Below are 22,468 nucleotides of genomic sequence, written 5' to 3' on the forward strand. Positions count from 1 at the left end.
ACAGAGGGGGTAGCAGATGGGAAGTCACTTTCTAAGGTCGCATACTTAGCTCATAATTTCCAGAGCTGGGATTTGAACCTGGGGCAGCATGGTTGCATTCTCAGCCAGTGTACCATCTGCCTGGTGCTGGAGAGGCATGGGCATGGGACCATCAATTCCAAAAAGTCATATTTGATTTTGGCCTTGGTAGGTAGAAAGAAGGGGCAGAGAAGCTCTGGGGAAGGGAGCAGCTGGAAGAGAGGTGCAGAGTTGCAAAATGGTGTCATTGTCAAGGCTCTGGGAGCTATCTTGTGTGCTGGCAGGGACTAACCAATCCGGTGGCCGCTGGCCACAGGGCGCCACCAAGTCCTCAAAAGTCACCATGACTGAGATGGGAAATACACACAGGTTCAGAAGACATGAAGAAACATGTCAACTGCCTTGTTGCTCACGCCTAAAATATTGGTTACATGGTGAAATCATATTAACGTTGATATTTTGGGTCGCTAAAAAACATTATCGAAATTAATTTCACCTGTTTCTTTTGCTTTTGCAAAAATGTGACAACTGGAAGATTTTAAGTTACATAGGTGGGTCACATCATATTTTTTTAAAAGATTTTGTTTATTTATTTGTCAGAGAGAGAGAGAAAGAGAGAGTGAGCACAGGCAGACAGAGTGGCAGGCAGAGGCAGAGGCAGAGGGAGAAGCAGGTTCCCTGCTGAGCAAGGAGCCTGATGTGGGACTCGATCCCAGTATGCTGGGATCATGACCTGAGCTGAAGGCAGCTGCTTAACCAACTGAGCCACCCAGGCATCCCAGTCACATTGTATTTTTACAGGATAGCATGGTTCTAGGTGATGGGGTGCCAGTGTGGGTTTTTTTTATTTTGCTGTTCTTTGTTTCATATCTGGTTCTAGGTGATGGGGAGCCAGTGTGGGGTTCTTTTGTGCGGTTCTTTGTTTCATATCTATTTATCCTGATTATTGAAGAAGGATCAGAAACATTCCTCACTATATTTCTTTCTTCTAAGATGCAGTTCCTTCTATGACACATTATTGAGTCAATGTAGCTTTTTGGAAAAAAAGAGAAATATTACAGTAAATGGACACGTAGTTTGTAAGATCCATCCCAACTTTAGAAATGTGAAAATGTGGAAAAATATGTCACCCACAGAGATATAGAATAACAGAATATTGTGCATATTTGCCCATCATTAATTTTTTTAAAACCACAATACTGATATCCTCCCCATGGAGAGAGGCCAGTGTTTATTTAATCATGCCCTCATCCCTGGGCACTGGAGGGTCTCCAGTTCCTTAGTCTGACACGTGATGCTGCAGTGAACATCTTTGTATCTGAATCTTTGTCCTCTGGCCTGATTGTTTCCTCAGGATAAATTCCCAAAGGGGGATTGCTGGGCCAAGAATAAGAACATTTTTAAGATTAAAAAAAATTATTATTCTTATAATTAATACACTATTTTTTTAGAGCAGTTCCAGATTTCCAGAAGAGTTGGTAGGAAAGTACAGGGAGTTCCCGCAGGCTGCCATATTTTTCAGTGTCAAATGGATATGGAACGATAGCCCGGCTCCCCTCTCACCTCTTGCCTCTATACCTTGGGAGCAGGAAGATGACAGGACCCAGGGGGATCTCAGAAAGGTGACTCTGCTGGTGATGGTTGAGGAGAGATGGACTCGAGGGACAGGGGTGAAGGCGAAGAACCAGTTAGAGACAAAGGTTTTGTGTGGTCTGGGGGAGGGAGGACAGTGCGGGAAGGGAGGCCTAAGTACCTGGGTCCAGGTCAGGGGCGTGAGCCTGGAGAGGCAGGGCACAGGCTTAAGGGACAGGAGTCCAGGGAAGAACAGAAGATGTTCATTAAAACTCGCTCTGTGACCTTGGCTGAGGCTCTTCCCCTTTCTGGGACTCAATTTCCCTTCTCCAGCCTGAGCATAGTAGTACATTCAGATTTCTTGTGAGGAATGATAAACTCATGTGTAACGTGTCCGGGTCATGCCTGGACAAGAGTTAGTGATGAGTTATGATCATTCTTTAACCCATTTTTTTAAAAGATTTTATTTATTTATTTGACAGACAGAGATCACAAGTAGGCAGAGAGGCAGGCAGAGGGACGGTGGGGAGGGGGGAAGCAGGCTCCCCGCTGAGCAGAGAGTCCGATGTGGGGCTTGATCCCAGGACCCTGGGATCATGACCCGAGCCGAAGGTAGAGGCTTAACCCACTGAGCCACCCAGGCGCCCCAGCTATGATCATTCTTATGGGGAGACCAGCATACCAGGAGAGGGCCTGCTAAGCCAGGATCCAGAGTTGTACGGGGGTCCCACCACCACCCACCACCAAAATTGGAGCTAAATTTTGAGGACATGCTGGCTTCCCTAAGGAAAAGGTGGCTAGCTTTCCTTAGATTCTCAAAGGGGTTTGTGCCCCAGGAGGCTGAGAACCCAAGTCCGAGGACTAGGCCTGGCACCCCCATCATGGGCAGGCCTGGGGTGGAAGGGGAAGCAGGGGAGGGAGGACAGGGGAGAGCTGTCAGGGACTTCCTTCTGCCAGCCTTGGAAGGGGCATGCTGTCTTGGGCAGTCCTACTCTTCTCCAGATGAAATCCTACAGGGAAGCCCTAGTATCTGCAAAAAAGCACAAAGAGTGAAGGATCCCTCCTGAAGTCCAATATCAAGGGTAATAATCATTTTCAAAATAGTGACCATTTGTTGAGAGTCCGCTCTGGCCCAGGGGCTTGAGGACCGAAGTTCTTACATATCTGGGTCCTATTCTGCTTCTGCCTGGCTTGGAGCAGGCAGTGGTCCCCACAGACCCAGTAGCATTGAAGACAAGAAGACTTCAGGGAGGCCCCTAAGACCTGCCATGCCAACAGAAGATTCTTTAATCAGAAAGAGTTTGAGGGGTGGTCCAGGAGCACCCGCTAAGCTCAGTCCCTGTTAACGGCTGCTTTGCACGCCCTCTGGTGGCCAGGGGACAGTATGACGGGGGCTTCATGGGGGAGCCGCGTGTTGTCTGGAAATTTCTATGCACCAGGTGGTGAATGAGGTGCAGGGTGGCGCAGCGCCCAGCCCAGGCCTCCCAGCTAGTGGTCAGAGACAGAGACCCCCTCCAACATAACTCGCCAACAAGCTCTGGGCTTCCCCCTCCTAGTATTCTTTGCACGATTTCTTGCCTGTCTGCACTAGATGGTAAGCTTCTTGAGGACACTGGTGAGTCTGTTGTTCCCTAACCACAGGCATGTGGCAGGTACCAGTGACAGAGAAGGCTGAGAGCCCGTCATGTCCCAGGCATCTTTTGCTACCTCATTTTGTCCTCACGATCACTCTGTGGTGCCATGTCCACCGTAGGAGAAAGAAGTCGAAGCTTGCTGAGATTAGTAATTTGTCCTCATTAGGCGGCTAGGAAGTGGCAGAGCTGGGTTTGAGCCCAGGCAGTCCCCTCCAGAGCCCAAGTTCTAACCATGACTCTGCAGAACTAGCTGGTGAACGCAGTCCCGGGGAGGACCCCGCTTGGGGTCATCCCCAGACTGGGTGATTTGCCAGTGGATGATGGTCTTGGTTTTGGAGCTGAGCAGGGACCTCAAAAATGTGGGTATATCAGGACACTGGGGTCAGGGCAGGCTCTGGACACCACCTGTGTGCCCAAGTAGGAAGATAGCAAGGCACAGGAAAGCCAGCTGGGATTGTCTTGTCCTTGAGCCCTGCTGACCTCACTCACTGCTGAGCCCTGGGACGGCCAAGCCTGAAGGTGTGAACAGATGTATGAGGGACTCTTACTCCTCTGTGATAATGAGATAAGCTTAGGGCATCTCCCATGCCCATACCTCCCTTCCCTGGTTTGTGCACCCATGGAGAGGCGTTACCAACTGTGAATGACGGCTCAGAGAGGCAGATGACAGCCTGAATTCTAATCCCAGCTCTGGACCTGGCCCACTGGTGACCATGAGTGTTTCCTTTGCCTTCTGGGGCCTCATTTTCCCCATCTGGAAAAGAGATGGGCAGGGGAGAGGGTCAGAAAACGTGGTCCTTGAGATATCTTCCAAGTTAGACATTGCTTTCGGTTTTTGGGAACCAACATGCCAGGATGGCAAAGGGAAGGTAGTGGAAATTGAAATAATATCAAGGAGTCCAGGCATCAGAAGTCAGAAGACCCTGGTCTACCTTCCTGCCAAGTCTATCTAGCAGTCTCCTGGAGCCTCAGTTTCCCCATATGTAAACAGAGGAGACAACATGCCTCTGTATCTGTGCACGTGCTCTGCACACCGTGTGCCCTGTGGCTGTTAGGCTCTTTTCCTTGCACGTAGAAATAAAGGGTTTTCTTTTCTCCATACTGCACACCCGTCAGAGCCAAGCCACCCAGACTCAGCAAAAGGGGGCCTTTGCTGACCGAGGTCCCCTTCCTCTTCTCTCTCTAGTTACATTCGCTGTTACTACTGGGCTGTGAAGACCCTCATCACCATTGGTGGGCTGCCTGACCCCAAAACGCTCTTTGAAATCGTCTTCCAGGGCCTGAACTATTTCACAGGTGTCTTCGCTTTCTCTGTGATGATCGGACAGGTAGCTAGCTTGCCACCCGCCTGCCCGCAAGGCCCTTCTCCCTCCCACTGCTGTCAGAAATGTCACCAGCTGTGGTCATTTCTTTCGGACTAAGTCCAGGAGAGACCGCAGGACTGGACTCAGGAGCCTAGAGCTCTGGGACCTGCTGGGTGAAGGGGACGGGGTAGAGGTCTAGGTCCCATTCTTCTCTACGCTGGCTTTCACTGGAAAGGTCGGTCCCTTTGGGATATCTTTGGAGAGCTAGGCTGAAAGGCTTTCTGCAAAGGCTGGGGATTTGGGTTGCTCCCCTGGAGAGAAACCCCTGGGGGTGTCTAATGTGCAGGGGTGCATCTCCTATTCTAATCATTGCCTGAGGCCACAGTCCCATGGCTTCAGAATCCAGTCCTGTCACAAGGAGTAGTACACCAGGTTCACATTTCCTCCAGTGAGGTCGAAGTGGCCTCTGGCACCGAGGGGCCAGGTCAGACCACAACTAGCCTGGCCCAGCGAGGCATTTCCTCATAGCAGGTGCTGTTCTGGGCAGCCTCACCCCGTCCTGCCCATGTCCACACTGGAAGCAGAACTTCTCCCGTCGGCAGCCTCCTCTGTGTGCGGACATGGGTCCCCTCTCTCCTGGGCCCCTTCCTCATGCACCCCCAGTCTGAGTAGATACACATGCTCACAACGCATGGGCCCAAAGCCCCACTCTGCCCCTTGACGCTTCCTCCTTGCGCCTAGATGAGAGACGTGGTGGGGGCCGCCACCGCCGGGCAGACCTACTACCGCAGCTGCATGGACAGCACTGTGAAGTACATGAACTTCTACAAGATCCCCAGGTCCGTGCAGAACCGGGTCAAGACCTGGTACGAGTACACCTGGCAGTCCCAAGGCATGCTGGGTAAGACAGGTGCCCCAGCTACCACCAGCTATCCCCTGCCCCCTCCTCCCTGACCCCCCTCCCTCCTCCTACCAGCTATCCCCCGGTCCTGCCTCTAACCCGTGTCCCTGAGGTCCTGAGCACTGGTGCCTCTTGGCTGTGGCCCCAACATATTCAAGTGAGGGGGGCCCAGGGAAGCCCATGAGGTGCCCCAAGCTGGGCCATCAGGAGACCCCTGAAGACTTGAGGGCCTTGTCTTCTGGATGTCCTGCCTGCCCTCCCTTCTCTTCCCCTGCCTTGAAATGCATCCCTCTCAGAGGTGGAAGTACAGCTGAGATCAGGACAGAAGGAAGATCCCCTCTCTTCTCTTTCCATAGACATACATACGCACACATGTATATTTAAAGATTTTTACTTATTTGAGAGTGAGAGAGAGATCGATCATGAGCAGGGAGGAAGGGTAGAGGAGAAGCAGACACCCCACTTAGCAGGGAGCCCAATCCCAGTCGATCCCAGGACCCTGGGATCATGACCTGAGCTGAAGACAGACACTTAACCGACTGAGCCACCCATGTGCCCCTACACATACACTTTTTGTAAACTTGATGTTAACGCTTTGCTTCTGAAATTCTTCGGCTGCAACAATGCATATAACTCCCCACTGTTTCTCCTTTTTTGGCAATGATGGGGTGTACTCAGTAATTCCTGGGAATTGGGAGAATCTGACCTGTGCACTGTTTTCAGGTGTAGTACCGTTTTCCTGAATTGGAAATGGAACGCTTAATGAAATGTGAATATGCTACTTCTGTGTTAATTAAGTCACAATCCCCCCCCCCAGTCTCTCTCTCTCTCTCTCTTTTTATCTTTGGGAGCTAGTAATTTTGTTTTCAGAGCTTAGACATCATGGAGGCTACTAATGAGCTGGTGGGCCATTGGCACTGTGTCTTAGGGTCCCTCAACGCACTCAGCTTATTCAAGGGCCCCCTGCTTCCATGGGCTTCCCTCTGGCCTCAAAGAAGCCACACTTGAGCTCCAAGGTCTCCCGAGCCGAGGGTGGACAGCGAGCGGTCGAGGCAGTGTTAGTGTCCCTGGCTGGTGCGCTCACTCTGTACAAGGCATGGTTCCCTCCGTCGCGTCATTCCATTCCAGGGACAGCCCTGTGACATCTAAATCATTGCCCCCTTCTCCAGGGGCACATATGAAGGAACAGAGCAGGTTTCCAGCTGCCCAGGTTGTGCAGATCTGCACTTGAACCCATGAATGATTGTGGTACAGTGGGAGGGGCATCAAGATTAGGTCAAGTTAGTTCATTTCCCATCCCTAGTACAGGCATTCATTCAGTGCCAGGCTCTCTGCTGGGCACTCAGCCCTCATCATGCGCAAAGCAGACTGGGACAGGCCCTGGAGCACCACGGCCCCAGGTGGGATACGGACTCCATTCTCCACCCCTCCGCCCCTGCCTGGCGGTTTCTGTTATAGTTTCTGTAAACTGGGCATGGTGGTAGTGGGCACCTGTCGGGTTGTTGGGAGGATTTAATACAACCATCTTTGTAAAGCACTCTGTAAAAAGAGTGTTCGATGTACTCTAGCTCTTGATAACGTCCTCAGAGCGTGAGAAGCGCGGACTAGCAGGAGCAAATCATTGCAATAAGGGGTGCGGTCAGCGCGCCCACACAGAGACTGCTGAACCTAATAGTCGGTGTGGGGATCTTGAGGGAAGGCTTCCTGGAGCAGGTGACATTTAGTAAGGGGTTCTAAAGAAGCAGTAGAAGTTAACTAAGGAAGTACACGGTAGTGTTCCCCCACAGAGGGAAAAAAGCCCAGAGAGGAACTCTTCCAATACAGTGAGGCTCTGGGTGGCAGAGGAATGGTGTGGCCCTGTGTGTGCATGTGTGGGGGCGGGGGGTGGCGGGATGTGCCTCTGATAGTTGCCAGCGTCTCCTTTGCAGACGAGTCAGAACTGATGGTGCAGCTTCCAGACAAGATGCGTTTGGACCTTGCCATCGACGTGAACTATAACATCGTCAGCAAAGTGGCTCTCTTCCAGGTAGTGCCCACCCAGCACCCCTGTCCCCGGGGTTCTGGGGAGCCCCAAGACCCCACCCTCCTCTAAATGGGCATTCTTTCCCCCTCCTCTTGGGGACAGGGCTGTGACCGACAGCTGATCTTTGACATGCTGAAGAGGCTCCGTTCTGTCGTCTACCTGCCCAACGACTACGTGTGCAAGAAGGTGGGTGGCCCCAGACAGCTGCAAGGCCAGCTGAGGTTCCCAGCGCACCCCCGGCCCTGAGCTGGGCTGAAGGGGTGCTCTGAAGGCCACGAGGGTCGGCAAGCCCAGGGAGAGCTGCGCCCAGGCCTCCCGGCTTGTTTGGCCCGAGGAGCCTTTGTCTGGCCCTAGGCGGCCACTGAGCTCCAGTGCGCCTCAGACCTTGTTCCCTTAACACAGGACCAGGGGAGCCAGGGCGAGGAACCCCACTTTCCAGAAAAGGAAAGTGAGGAGCCTCGCGAGAGGTAGGGCCCTGACTCTGCTGATGGAACAGCTTCCAGGGTCTTGGTCTTCCTATCAGGAAAACGGAGTGGAGGGGGGCCTGGGATAGGTCACAGGCTGTAAACCGAGGGCCTTCTCATAGGAGCAGCCCATACAGTGTTTTGTGGTTTTTTAGGTGTTCTTTTTTCTCCTAATCTTAAAAAAAAAAAAAAAAATGTTGACTTTGTCCCCAATCTTTACAAATATGAAGGTTTCACATAAAAATCCAGATTTCTAGCTAAAAACAGAGCCCCATTTTCCCAAATAGCAAGAGTCAACTGGGTGGAGAAGGGGTTGCCCCCAAAGAGGATGGCACCCTCCCTCCCAATGCCACAGACCCCACCTTTCCCCACTGCCCCATACCAGGCTCTCTTCACTCCTTCAACCGCCCATCCGATCCTGGAAAATACTTGCACTTGAACCTAGGGATACCCAGTGTCAAGGCCCTTTCTGCTCCCATTCCCCACTCAAGGTGAGACCAGTGCCCTCTGGGGAGTGAGTGGTAAGGGCACGAACTTGGAATTCAGTCCCCTTGTTACAGGGCTGTAAAGGCTGGGTGTGTGTACAGAGGTGAAAATAATGCCCACGCAACCCCTATGCGACTCAGAAAACTCCAGCCCAAGAAGGCCCCAATCTCCAAGTTGTATGCCGTATAGCAGTGAAGTTTCTGGAAGCGGAGAGCCTGGAGAAATGGGGAAACAGAGCTACAGACGGTTGAAAACTTAAAGCTGCAGCCCTAGAGGCCAAGAGGGGATTGAGAGCAATAGAGTCATTTGTCTGACACAGGCTCTTTCCTAGCGGTGCCGCCTTGGGGCCGTGGCTTACCCTCCCTGAGTCTTTTCTCATGGGTGAAGTAGGGATGTTGCCGGGGGCTTTGTGAAGGTTGAATCAGCTGTGCCTACAGAGCCAGGTGCCACTGCTGCTGTAGCTATCTTTGGGGGTAACGTAGAACTTGCTGGCAAATGAGCAAGGCTGAACGAGGTGGAGGGGGTTGGCAGAGGGCCCTTGAAGTGAACACTTGATAAGCAAGTGTGAATGGTGCCCCCTGCTGTCCAGTTGTGCTATGTGACGATCTCGCGGAGTCACCCCTGGGATACCACGCACCGCCCCGACCCCCACCACCCGCCCCAGGGCTGTGGGGAGCTCTCTAGACCCTTCAGCCCCGTGTCAAATTGGACACAGAAACAGGGACACGAAGCTTTCTTCCTGTTAAGGATCCCATGCCTGTGTGAGAAGCCCAGGAAACGTCTGTTGAATGAATCCAAGGTGTCATCAATTGACCTATCCTTGCTGTCTCTCCTCTTAAACATGTCAGGTGTGATGGACAGGGAGAGGGGCGTTGTGAGGGCATGAGGATTAGAAGGTGCATGGCAGACTGGGTATTTCTTTTTTTCTTTTTTTAATTTTAAGAGATTTTATTTGAGATAGAAAGAGCGAGAGAGCATGAGTAGGGGGCAGAGGGAAAGGGAGAAGCACACTCCCTGCTGAGCGGGGAGTGTGATGTGTAGCCCCATCCCAGGACCCTGGGATCGAGACCTGAGCTGAAGGCAGACGCTTAACCGACTGAGCCACCCAGGCGCCCAGCCTGCGTATTTCTGATTGCAGTCCAAAGCAAGGCATTCAAGCAGGCATGCGTCCATTCATTTGCTCTAACTTGGGATTAAGACCATTGCCTTAGTCCGCTACAGCTGCTCTGACGAAGGACTAGAGACTGGGCAGCTTAAGCAACAGAAATGCATTGTGTCTCAGTTCTGGAGGCTGGAAGTCTAATACCAAGGTGTCAGTGGGATTGGCTCCTTCTTGGGGCTGTGAGGGAGGGATCCTCTCTCCTTGGCATATAGATGGCTGTCCTCTCCCTGTGTAACTTTACATCGTCATCTCGGTATGCCTGTCTTTGTGTCCAAATATCCCCTTAAGAGGGAGACCAGTCACACTGGATTAGGGGCCCACTCACCTCCAGTATGACCTCATCTCAACTTAACGAAGGAAATCTGCAATGACCCTATCTCCAAAGAAGGTTGCATCCTGAGCGTCTGGGGGTGAGGACTTCAGCATATGGATTTGGGAGGGACACCATTCAACCCACAGCACCCATGTGGTCTGAAACCAGACTGGGCCCCAATCCCCACTTTCCCAGGCCCTAGCTTTGCACCCTTGGGCAAAGGGTTCCTACCCCAGAGCTGTGGAGGACTAAGCAGGCCCAGCACTTAGAACAATGCCTCGCTCAGAAAAATGTCGCACGAGAGCTGGACTTCGTGACCGATATCGTTATCACTGCTGTTTCACCTAGCAAATGCTTACCGAGCTCCTAAGGTGACACGTCCTAGGTACAGGTATCAACGTACTGTATGAACCACTGCTAATTTTTTCCATGTCTCCGGCCCTCCATTGGCGTGTATAATTGGGAATTTGTAGAATACCATTACACTGGCACCTTCTCGCTAACCTAGCACTTTCCTCTCCATCACACCACTAACTCCCCCACAGAATCTCATCAGGCAGGCCAGAGGTGGCCATTCTTCCCAATCCACAGATGGGGAGACTGAGGCCCCAGAGAGGAAGCGAGTGGCCTTGCTCCACACACCATGTCACTGGTGGGCTGGACGCCACCCCAGGTTCCTCTGCTCTGTGCCAGCAGCCTCCGGGCCCAGCCCTGCCAGTCTTCTGGTCACTTCTGATGATGGCAGAGGGGCTCAGCACTTCTCTATTTCAGGGGGAGATTGGTCGAGAGATGTACATCATCCAGGCGGGACAGGTGCAGGTCCTGGGTGGCCCCGATGGGAAGGCCGTGCTGGTGACACTGAAGGCTGGATCCGTGTTTGGAGAAATAAGGTCAGGGGGTAGCTGGGATAAGATGGGGAGACCTGGGCAAGCTGTGGTGGTGGTAGCCAAGGGGGGGACCTCATCCTCAGGGACCCTTTGGCGGGTCTGAGGAAGCCATGCGTGGATGCTGACATATGGGGGTAGGTCCCAGCTCTTGGGTGTGTGGGGCCGCCCTCTGCTCTGGGCAACGGGAGGAAAGGGACATTTTAGTGGGATCCCAACCCCAGCCTGCCAGGTCTCACCTCCTCCCTTCTCTGCCCCAGCTTGCTGGCTGTTGGGGGCGGGAATCGGCGCACGGCCAATGTGGTCGCCCACGGGTTTACCAACCTCTTCATTCTGGACAAGAAGGACCTGAATGAAATTTTGGTGCATTATCCTGAGTCTCAGAAGTTACTCCGGAAGAAAGCCAGGTACATTTTTTTATTAAAAAAAAAAAAAATCCACATATCTGTCAGTGCACATTTCTTGAGGACTAAACCTTTATCTTACCTACCATAGTACCTTATCCCAATCGGGAAATTCAGAATTGAAATGATGCTACTACCTCATCCCCAATCCATCTTCAGATTTGGCCAATTGTCCCAATCATGTCTTTTATGGCCTTTTCTGTCTTCTTTTCTGTTCCTGGATCCAGTGTGGGTTTCCCCAGTTTCATCACATAGGCTCGTATCTTCAGTCTCCTTGGATCTGGGATGGTCCCTCAGTCTTTTTCCGTCTTTGGTGACTTGGACTTCTTTGAAGAGGACAGGCCTATTATTTTGCAGGATGTCCCTTCACCTAGGGTTAGCTGATGTTCTGATGTTTTCTCATGATTATCTTCAGGTTCTGCATGGGGGAAGGAATATCTGAGAAGTGATGTTTTGGGGCACCTGGCTGGCTCCCTTGGTAGCGCGTGCGACTCCTGATCTCAAGGTTGTGAGTTCAAGCCCCACGTTGGGCATGGAGCCTACTTTAAAAAAAAAAAAAAAAAAGTGATGTTGCATTCTTCTTAGTGCAGCATATCGAGAGGCACCAGCTGCTGGTTTCTCCCAGTATTGATGATTTTCCCTTTGATCACTTGGTAAGCTTTCTGCACTCTAGAGTTAACATTTTTCTCTTTGTAATTAATAAATATTTAGTGGGGAGTCCGTCTGAAGCTATCTAGACCTCCTGTTTCCCATCAAGTAAGCCTTCACTCGATACATTCAGCATCCACTGAGAGCTCCTTGCTAAATCAGCGATTGCCATCATGGTTGCAGAATGGTGATTTTTCTGATTCCGTCATGCCTTCCACGTCTATTAGGAGCCTTTATTAGAAGCTTCCTCTTCTTTCCCATTTCTTCGCTTATTCATTTAACTATATCAATGTGGATTTGTCTTGTTCCATAAATATCCTGTTACGATCACCCTTTGGTGCTCACATTGTTCCAGATTTGGCCAGGGGGCCCTCTTCAGCCCGGCCCTTGTGACTCCTTGTTATGTCTCCGAAATATTTCAGCTCTTCCTTGCTTACAAGCACAGTGAGATGCTCCAGGCTCATCTTGTGACTTTCTCTGCCACATCCCTGGAAATGGCCATTTCTCCAAGGAGCCTTGATTCCTTGCACGTGGGAATGGTTTTTAGAAACCACCATCTGTGCACTGTGTGTGCTCATGGCTTCTAGGCTCCCAAGTGGGCAGAGCTGGGAAACACGCCCACATGCCCACCAGTATATATACAATTGCAAATCTACATATACACACACATCTAAGTCTGTGTATATATCAACTTGCATTTGTCCATCTGTATCTCTATCTGTACCCATCTAACAATTTCGGTCCAACACCAGAGACTTTCTTAATCTTCTCCTTTTCCATATTTTGTAAATTCCTTCCCTATCACTGAGAAATTTGACTCTCTTTACCCTCATCACGTTCACTCATTTATTCAGTCCTATAATACAAAGAAATTTCAGAATTGCTATCCCAAAGCCCTGGGGTGGTGGGGAAGCCTTCCCAGCAGAATTTAATATTTGGTGCTGTTCTTCTTGTCATTAGCCTAAGTACCTATGAGGTAAGTGTTATGTTCAGAGTTATTTGGATTCGTTTTCTTTTGCCTCCCTTAAGGACGGTTGTTCATTTGAAATCTACCCAGGCTCATGTGTTTCGGTTTGCGCTCTCTTCTTTTATGATTCCTCCTGTCCCGATCCTTGTTGATTTATTGTTGTTTTGAATATGTCAAGCATTAGCAGGGTACCACAAGTCACAATGCAACAAAATGGTGTGCCTGGAGAAGTCCCAGCTTCCCCGACTTGTTGTGCCCAGCCCTATAGGAGCCCAGTCTCATTAGTTTCTGCTGCTTCCTTAGTGTGTTTCCTTTTGCAAAAATAGGCAGATGGGTGAATATTTTATTTTCCCCATCGTACTCAAAACGTAGCATACTATAGATTTTCTTTTAAACTTTGCTTTTTTTTTTACACCAACCGATCCTGGAAAACGTTCTCTCTCAGTCCATAGACCCATCAGTTTCCTCATTCCTCTGACAGTTGCAGAGCATTCCTATGAATGGGGAGTTAGAGTTCCAATATTTTGCAATTATAAACAGCATCACAGTGAATAACGTTGTGCCTCTGTATTTTGTACTGTTGAGGAGTGGGTAACTTTTTATTTTTTATTTATTTTTAAAAAATATTTTTAAATTTATTTGACAGACAGAGATCACAAGTAGGCATAGAGGCAGGCAGAGAGAGAGAGGAGGAAGCAGGCTCCCCGTGGAGCAGAGAGCCCGATGTGGGGCTTGATCCCAGGACCCTGAGATCATGACCTGAGCCAAAGGCAGAGGCTTAACCCACTGAGCCACCCAGGTGCCCCTAGAGTGAATAACTTTTTAGAGAAGCAGGTTTTTGCTTTCAGATCCTTAAGATCAGGTTTTAAGCTGAGTGACAGAGGCAGCATGGATGTGCTAGAAAAATCTACAACAGGCTTGGGAAGGTGATGGGGCTCATGTCCTATCCATTTGAGGTACTGGCTGTGTGGCCTTGAAAAAGTTGCTTAACTTCTCTGGTCTCAGTTTTCTGCAATTCTGTAAAATAGGGGTATGTTAACCCCTTACTTTGTTTTTGGGAAGATTAAATAAAATAGCGTGTGTGCGAATGTCTCCAGCAGGATACCTGACATGTGGGAGAGCTCAGTGAATGTTCATAATAATAATTGTTCCTCTTTATCCATTAAATGCTCTCCATAATTTTCCCATTGGATGAAGCCTTTTATTTATTTTTTTTAAGATTTTTTATTTATTTATTTGACAGACAGAGATCACAAGTAGGTAGAGAGAGAGAGAGAGAGAGAGAGAGAGAGAGGAGGAAGCAGCCTCCCTGCCGAGCAGAGAGCCCAACTAGGGGCTGGATCCCAGGACCCTGGGATCATGACCTGAGCTGAAGGCAGAGGCTTTAACCCACTGAGCCACCCAGGTACCCCTGGATGAAGCCTTTTAAATCTACATAGCTAGTTTTTCCTCCATTGCCTTTTACCCCATATTCCTATTTTCTATCTCATTCTACGAAATGACATAAAAAATAAACTACACAGAGGGAGGTCATGATAAAGGGCACAAACTTACCAACATCCACTCATAGCTCATAATCATTTACTGAGCACATAGTTCTGGGCCCCGGGGACACAGCAGGGACAAAATAAAGTTGCCTCTCTACTAGGGGAGGCTGACCATAGTGAAATGAATGATTCTGTGATGTGTCAGCTATGAGGAAACAGAAAACCACACAGAGGAGACATAGGTGAGGAAGGGAGTTCCTTGAGATAGGTTGCTCAGGAAAAGCCATTCTGAGGAAGTGGAATTTCAGGGGAGACCTGCACAGAATGAAAGAGTGAGCAGGACTGCTTGCAGGGAAGAGCATTCCAGCCAGAGGGAACAGCAGCTGGAAAGGCCCTGCAGAGGAGCAGCCTGGGTGTGTGTGGGCAGACCAGCCAGAAAATAAGCATAGCTTGACGCGGGGTGGGAGCAGTCAAGGGGATAAGAGTGAGTAGGTCTTGGAGGTGAAGCCCTGAGTGGCTTTGGGTCTTGGTCTGAGGGAGATGGCAGCTTTGTATGGTTTTACACAGACTGGTGACTTGATGTGACTTGGGTTTTCACAGGACCCCTTTGGCAAGCCCAGGTGAGAGGATGCCGTGTCGAGGTTAGAGCATAATACACACAGGATGCTGGGGGGTCCCCTGAGGAAGGAAGCTGCCCCGTAACTCAACTTACCAGTTTGCTCTTAAGGAAGCTATGGGGCCCTTCCAAAGGCTGGTCTGTCCGACCTTCTCCCACCAAATCTGCCCACTTCCCCTGACTCTCCCGAGGAGCAGGGAAGCACAGTCAGTCCTCATTACTCACGTATTTGCGATTCTGTATCTGCAATTCACCAACTCACTGAAATGTGTTCAGAACCCCCAAATCAGCACTCATGGGCAGCCCCAGTCATTCGCGGATGTGCGTAGAGAGAGCAGTGAGAGATTTGAGTTGTCCTAAGCGCATGTTCTCAGCAGAAGGTGACCAAGGAGACGCTCTGCTTTATTGTTTCAACCCAGAAGCGTCTGAACACTGGTCAACAAGAGTCTTTCCGTGGGCCGTACAGCGCCGCAGTGTCCATAGTTCTGTGATTGTCGTTGGCGATGTCACCCCGAAGTGTGGTGCTGAGGTGTGTTCCCCAGGGCAGGGAGGCTGGGATGTCCTGGACGGAGAAGGCACGCGGGTTGGATAAGCTCTGCTCAGGCATGGCTCACAGAGCTGTGGGGGATGAGTTCAATGTTAATGAAACTGCAGGTTCGATTGGATGTCGTTAAACAGGAACACAAACAAGTATTGATCAGTTGCTGAAGTGTTGTCGTGAGAGGCTCACCAGAAACCTAACCCTGTAATTCCACTGGAAGCAATGGTTTTGGTGTTCAGTAATGCAGCATTTGTAGGGACTCCACCGAACGACCTCAAATATTGAGAATTCTACCGTCTCTGTCTGAGAGCGCTCACTGTCCCCACGGCCCCTGCCCGCCCTTCCTCCCCCACGCAAGAGGAGCGAGGCCATGAAAGCCAGGTTTGTAGCTGCCACCCATTCCTTTGGCTAGGGTAGGTAAGGGCTCAGCCAGTCAGCTAGGATCCTGCAGAGGCTGCTGACCCGTGTGCGGAGAGCATGCCGCCCTGCGCTGGAGAAGGTGGGGAGAGAGGAGGAGTCATCCGGTCCTGCCGCACAGAGACCCTGGGACCAGCCCTGTGGCCTGATTCATCAGAGAGCCGGGCTCCCTGGACAGGCAGGCTTCAGGACAGAGGCAAGGGGTGGTGAGGAAGCTCTGCCCATCAAAGGAAAAACACGGTCTGAGAACCCCAGGGCCTGGGACGTCTGAGCTGATGAGAGCCATGTGTGGGATTCTGTCTCAGCTCCCTGCTCTACAGATGGGGGACCTGGGGCCCCAGAGACAGGGAGGGCTCAGCTCTCTGGCTTGGCTTCTCCAAGAGATGGAACAAAAAGCTTTCATGCATGCCACTTCCTCCAGGGGTGAATGTGCGATCCTGCTTATAGGAAAACACGTCATCTGAAAGTGAGGAGAAATTTTCCTGACTCTGGAAACGTCCCAGAAGCCAGCGCAATGTTTCAAAAGAGAGACAGCCATTAGCCCTCAGCAAAGGTCCCACAGAGAATTCTTTTGTGTCATCTCTGAACCACGCCGAGCCTTCCCACAGACTGGCGTGCTGTGAATTATAGGCTGAATAACACAGGTGACGGTGCCAGGCATGAAGAGGCCTCGGATGAATTCTCTGAATTCTCGTGTTTGTGTTCTCCTGGGGGAGCCCCAGCCAGAAAACGCCAGTCTTGGCCAATTAATATCAATATGCACAATTTAAATCCATTGCCTCTGATTAGATAAGCAGCCAACAACGGCCTCATTTTTAAACAAACAAGTTTGCTGGAGCCCTGATGAATGAATTTGCCAATTAGGAATCTAGGCCTTCTAGATCGCAGACGAAATCCATTTGTTCTTGAGCCAAATCATGCATCACGTATCTATAACGTGAACAATTCCCTATCAAAGGCTGGGGCTCTCTGTTCCATGGAAGAGTCTATCCTTATTTACAGAGCAGGGTGGCATACTGCCTTTAGATCTGAGGTTGTTTTTTGTTTTTTTAAGATTTTATTCATTTATGTGATCCAGGGAGAGATCACGAGTAGGCAGAGAGGCAGGCAGAGAGAGGGGGAAAAGCAGGCTCCCTGCTGAGTAGAGGGCCTCATGCTGGGCTCGATCCCAGGACCCCCCGAGATCATGACCTAAGCTGAAGGCAGAGGCTTAACCCACTGAGCCACCCAGGTGCCCCTAGATCTGAGTTTTAATTCTGCCCCTGCCACTTCCTAGCTGTGTAACCTTGGGAAAATGACTTACCCCTTCTGGTCTTCCATATCTATTTGAAATGAGGGAGAAAAATAGGGGCCTTCCTAAGAGGATTTTGTGGGATTTAAATGACAAAGTATGTTTTGATTATCCGTATCACATGTTCAGTAGCTTAAAACCATATATACGTATTACCGCAGAGCTTCTGTGAGTCACAAGTCTGGGACAGCTTTGGTGGGTCTGTTCCAAGGCCATCACCAAGGTGCTGGCCAGAGCTGAGTCTCATCTCAAGTCTCCCCTGGGGAAGGACCTGCTTCCAAGGTCACCTGAATTCTGTTCCCTGTGGTTGTAGCACTGGAGGCCTCTGTTCCCAGCTAATTGTTGGCTGGTGGCTGTCCTTGGTTCTTGCCACGTGGGCCTCCCCCAGGCATGGCCCCTGGCTGCAGCAAAGTCGGGAAGGGAGAGTGTCCTTGCAAGACAGAGATCACCTTCCTCTGTGACATGTTCACAAAGGGGATGTCTCATCACCTTCACTGTATTCTACTGGTCAAAAGCAAATCACCCATCCCCCTCGCCCTCGATGGGAGGGGATCACACAGAGACACAGACACCAGGACAGGGCACCCCCAGGGGCCACCAGAACACCTATAAAGGACCAAGCCCAGGGCCTGACACGTATAGTTACTCATTAAGTGTTAACAGAGGTGACAGCAAGGATGGTGACATGACAAAAAAGCCAAAGGAAGAGAAGAAAAGCTTTGGTCTTTTTTCATCTGGGTACCCTGTTTCTGAGTCCATCTATTATAACATCATTCAGTATTTCCTGTGTGAGCTCACAAAAGTGACTCAGCCCCTCTGAGCCTCCGATTCCTCCTCTATAACGTCCAGACCGTAAGACCCATGTCATTCCGGTCATTCCAATCATTCACTGATACGTGCATCAAGCAGTTAGCACTGGGCTTGCTCACAGACTCAGCGACGATGACCCACCCCTCCCCTGCCCCCCAGAGCTCCACCAGACAGCCTTCCACAGACATACCTTTCTCCTCTCCGGGGGCAAGCTTGTGACCCGGCCGGCATGTCTCTCTTTCAGGCGCATGCTGAGAAACAACAACAAGCCCAAGGAGCCCAAGAGCGTGCTCATCCTGCCACCCCGGGCAGGCACCCCCAAGCTCTTCAACGCCGCCCTCGCAGTAGCGGGAAAGATGGGCGGCAAGGGGGCCAAAGGTGGCAAGCTTGCCCACCTGAGGGCCCGGCTCAAAGAGCTGGCTGCGTTGGAGGCCGCGGCGAGGCAGCAACAGCTGCTGGAACAGGTAACGTGGTGGGGAACCAGCCACCATCTCAACTTGGTGCCAGAGCATGGACCATACCTTTCATTGTGGGGAATGTCCGTCCCTCCCGCCCCCCCCCCCGTCCCCACCGGCTTCCTATTGGTAGAGATGCCTTAGGAGGCAAGTGACAGAAATGCAGGTCACTGTGCCAGCTCACGTTAGCTTAAGGGAACAGGGAATTGATTGGGTTAAGTAGCGGAAAAGTTCAGGCAAGGTTGGATCCCAAAATCTCTGACATTGCCAGTGGGACTCGCTTTGCCATCCCGTCATTGCTGCTTCCCTCAGGATGGCTTCAGATCGCAAGAGCACTACGATGGCTGGTGTCCTGGTTTAGCAGCTCCCACGGAAAGCCCCTCTCGCCCCGTGACTCCAGCGAAAGTCCCAGGGCTCACTGTCATTGGACAGAATCGGGTCACGTGTCAATTCCTGAGCCACTCGCTGTGGTGCCCTGGGGGAGTCCAGACTCCTGTGCCCACCCCTGGGTTGAGGGGGGCCATCCCCTCAAGGGGAGTCCTGGTGCTGTTGCAGAGGTGGGAGCAGTGGTTGTGGGCAGGGAATATCTCTCCCCAGATGGCAGTGATGTTCTCATATTTAATATTTGTGTCGGTGACAATTTAAGAGGTTTGAAGAGAAAAAAACTTGCCGACAGGCACAATGCTGACTTGTCCCCACCCTCGGAAATCTGAAGGGAATTTTAAAATTAGTTCTGGGACTCTTTTCTGTGACTAATGCCAAAAATGCCAATTAGAATGATTGCACTAATTATGACTATTCACGACTGTCCTTTAGGGAGGCTGCTGGGAATGGGGGACAGTGGGTAGGCAGGAGCTCAGTGACAGGGAGGGTGTGGCAGTCTACACGACAGAATTCAAAGGAGCCCAGGGGACTCAGTCTCAATTGAGGCTCCGGTCAGAGTCCAGGGGACCCATCTGGAGATCATTTGACATCTAGAGTCTGGGAGGGGACATCAAAGCTATGCAGGGTTCCAAGATATTCTCAAGATGCAGTCATCCTTGGCCCCTGATGGAGGACACACAGTATTGTCTTGTTCACCAAGTGCCAGGGTCAAGGTCGAGCCAGCAAGCTGGGGTCTTTAGTGCTGGCTGCTGCGTGGGGATGAGTGGACATGGACTCCAAGACTGCTCTTAGTACGGTGAAAGGCTTTATCCGGGCTTGTTGCTCCGGAGTATTTATTAGCTTTTCACCCAGGCAGCTTGGAGAGGTGCATTAAATTTGCATGAGAATTCTAATAAAAGGCAGTTTTAGAACAATCAGGGCAGAATGGCAGAGGAGCTCTGAAATAACAATCCAAAGACATGGGTCTGATTCCCAGCTCTGTCACCGCCAGCACAGTGCCCTGAGGAAGCTCTTCACGATCCCTGAGACCAGATCACCTATGCTTGCCACAGGGATGAAGCAGGATAGCTCGGAGAGCTTTTGAAAAGCCTTTTGAACATGATGAACCACCTGACAACGTGCCCATGATTCTTCTGGTTCCATTCATAGCAGGAAGCTTCTGGAAATCCCGTAACAGGCACCATCCCGCCCTGGAAGGGAGTTGTCAGAGTTTAGGACGAGCAGGAGAAGGCAGAACAGGTGCACCCAAACATGCAGGAACAAGGAAGCAGAGAGAGGGACATGTCCCCAGAGCTGCCTTGGGTTCTACTAGGAGTGGGGTTCCCCACCCTACTTCCCTTCCTTCATCACTCCGTGATTTGAGTAAACCTCAAGGGGTTTTTCTTCTTCAGGAGCATGCTGACTGCTCTCATTTTAAATTCACTACACTATCTCAGGTAGGTGTTGGATAGCTGGGGACCATTCAGGTCTCCTCCTCTGTGGGCCTCTCCCTTCCATTTATGTCCAGGTAGAGGTGGGTCACACAGGGCAGGGCAGGTCATGGGCATCCACGAAGGCTTGGATTTTTACTGATACACAGACTATGGCCAGTGTCCCCAGGAACCCCGAAGGCTGGAGGCTGGAAGTCCCCACCAAGTCTCCAAACATGGGGGCTCAGCCCAGCCAAATGCCAGTGGTAGCCTGCCCATTCTCCCGGGGCATGGGGGTGGGGGTGGGGGTCTCCACCTTTGAGACCTTCCAGAAAGGGCGCCATCTCAGCCTTTATCTTGTCTGCTTAGAAATTTTCTCATTCACCCAGGAGCATCCAGCTCTGGTAACCAGGGTGGACAGGGCAGCCAGGTGGACTGGGCTTAGCTTTGCAAAGTCCTCCCTGGCTCCCCCTCCTGGTCACAGCCTCTCTTTCCTCCACAGCTCAGGAGCGGGCTTGAACCTGCAACTTCACCCTGGCTTCTAGCCCTGCCAATCAGCAGAGACCAAAAATATCCACTAAATCCAACCGGGACTTTTAATCCCTGAATCTCCCCATAATATATTCTGTTTCTACCAAATAATCCTGATGCCGCTCCGACCCCCCACTTCCCACCCATTAGATTGCACCCCTGAGCGCTCCGCCATCCTCCTCCTTGGGGGTCCGAGAAGGGGAACGGGGAGGTGTTCAAGACCCCTCCAAGAACTCTCAGGCGTTCTGCTCCTCACCAATCGCCCTTTCCGGATTTCAGGCCAAGAGCTCGCAAGACGCTGCGGGAGAGGCGGGCCCGGCCGCCCTGGAACAGCCAGCACCGCCGCAGCCGGAGCCCCCGGAGCAACCAGTGCCCCCAGCCCCGCGCTCTCCGCCACCCGCCTCCCGTGGGAGGCCCGAGGAAGGCGGGGAGGCGGAGGCCGCGCCCTCAGAGCCCTCCGTGCGGATCCGCGTGAGCCCGGGCCCGGATCCCGATGAGCAGACCCTGTCGGTGGAGATCCCGGAGGAGAAGAAGGAGGGCGAGTGAGGCGGCCCCCAGCGCGCCGCTCCCGGCCCGGCAGGTGCCGGCGCGCCCTCCCCGCGCCCCAGGCGGGTCCCCAGCCCCGCGCCCGGCTCGCGCAGGCCCAGCTTCCCCGGGCACAGTAGAGGCTGTTGTACCTGCCTCGGCTTCGGCTTCTGCCACGGCTCGTCTTGAAGTCAACAAATGTAGTGTTCGTGTCCCTAAGTTCGCTCGCCTGAGAACCCTGCCTCTCCCGACTATGGTTTTGAAGAACAAAATTCTCTTCCTATTTTAAAAGTTGATAGAGCAGAGAACAGGGCTCCAGCACCTGGGAAGCTCCGTTGGCGGCTACAGGGTTATAATGGAATGTTGGAATCTCATCTCCCACATTTCAAGGATAGAAAACCTGCCGGCAGATGGGGCGCCTGGCTTGCTCAGCCCCATGGGGCATCTGACTCTTGATTTCAGGGTCCTGAGTGCGAGCCCCACGTTGGGTCTAGAGATGACTTCTTTAAAAACCTTGTCAGCAGAAAGGGCGGTTATGATATTCTTTGGACTAAATGGGAATCCCGGCTCCCCTGACCTGACGATCCATCCCGGGCAGTCACGTTAGGGATCTTGTGCTCATTAGGGAGGTTAGTGCGGATTTTCCCCAGGCTGTGTTCAGTTCCCAGTCCGATGCCAGTATCTCAGAACAGATAAAATGCAAGTGGAATTACGGGCAGTGGGCTGGGAGCGATTCGGAGAAGCTGCCAGTCCGCCAAGTCTGGCCTGCGGGGAATCATGCTTGCTTGCTTTTCACACCCGTGCTCTAACGGTGGTGGCGGCAACTTCCATTAATCCTAGGAGACAGAAATCACAGCGGACATCCCTGACATTCCTGAACTTTCTCCAGATAAGACCTGTTGTTCTGTTTCATTTTAAAGGTTTATTTATTTACCTATCAGAGAGAGAAAGCAAGCCCAAGCAGGGAGGAGTGGCACGTAGAGGGAGAAGCAGGCTTCCCGCTGAACAGGGAGCCCAAGTGAGGGACTCGATCCCAGGACTCTGGGATCATGACCTGAGCCGAAGGCAGACTCTTAACCAACTGAGTCAGCCAGGCATCCCCAAGCCCTGTTGTTTTAATGATTCAAGATAAAAGGGGGGTGGGTGGGGTGGGGAGGAATCAGTCAGTCACCGAATATTGGGAGGATTTTATTTGCATACCTAATGGCTCTTGGGGGAGTGG

At 51.6% G+C, this 22,468-nt stretch overlaps 1 protein-coding gene across 1 annotated transcript in view; it reads left to right on the forward strand.

Annotated features, from left to right (window-relative positions):
- The window catches only part of CNGB1 (cyclic nucleotide gated channel subunit beta 1), a 62,004-nt gene extending 40,063 nt beyond the window's left edge, over window positions 1-21,941 (forward strand). The window contains exons 24-31 of the mRNA XM_032854367.1: window positions 4,411-4,552; window positions 5,270-5,429; window positions 7,358-7,455; window positions 7,555-7,638; window positions 10,649-10,767; window positions 11,022-11,168; window positions 18,187-18,406; window positions 21,001-21,941. Of these exons, the coding sequence (XP_032710258.1) occupies window positions 4,411-4,552; window positions 5,270-5,429; window positions 7,358-7,455; window positions 7,555-7,638; window positions 10,649-10,767; window positions 11,022-11,168; window positions 18,187-18,406; window positions 21,001-21,267 (1,237 nt within the window). The 3' untranslated portion in view covers window positions 21,268-21,941. The remainder of the gene's footprint in view (window positions 1-4,410; window positions 4,553-5,269; window positions 5,430-7,357; window positions 7,456-7,554; window positions 7,639-10,648; window positions 10,768-11,021; window positions 11,169-18,186; window positions 18,407-21,000) is intronic.
- Window positions 21,942-22,468: the final 527 nt, after the last annotated feature.

The sequence above is a fragment of the Lontra canadensis genome, unplaced genomic scaffold, assembly GCF_010015895.1.
Source record: "Lontra canadensis isolate GAN:19392208 unplaced genomic scaffold, GSC_riverotter_1.0 scaffold8, whole genome shotgun sequence".
Taxonomy (NCBI): domain Eukaryota; kingdom Metazoa; phylum Chordata; class Mammalia; order Carnivora; family Mustelidae; genus Lontra; species Lontra canadensis.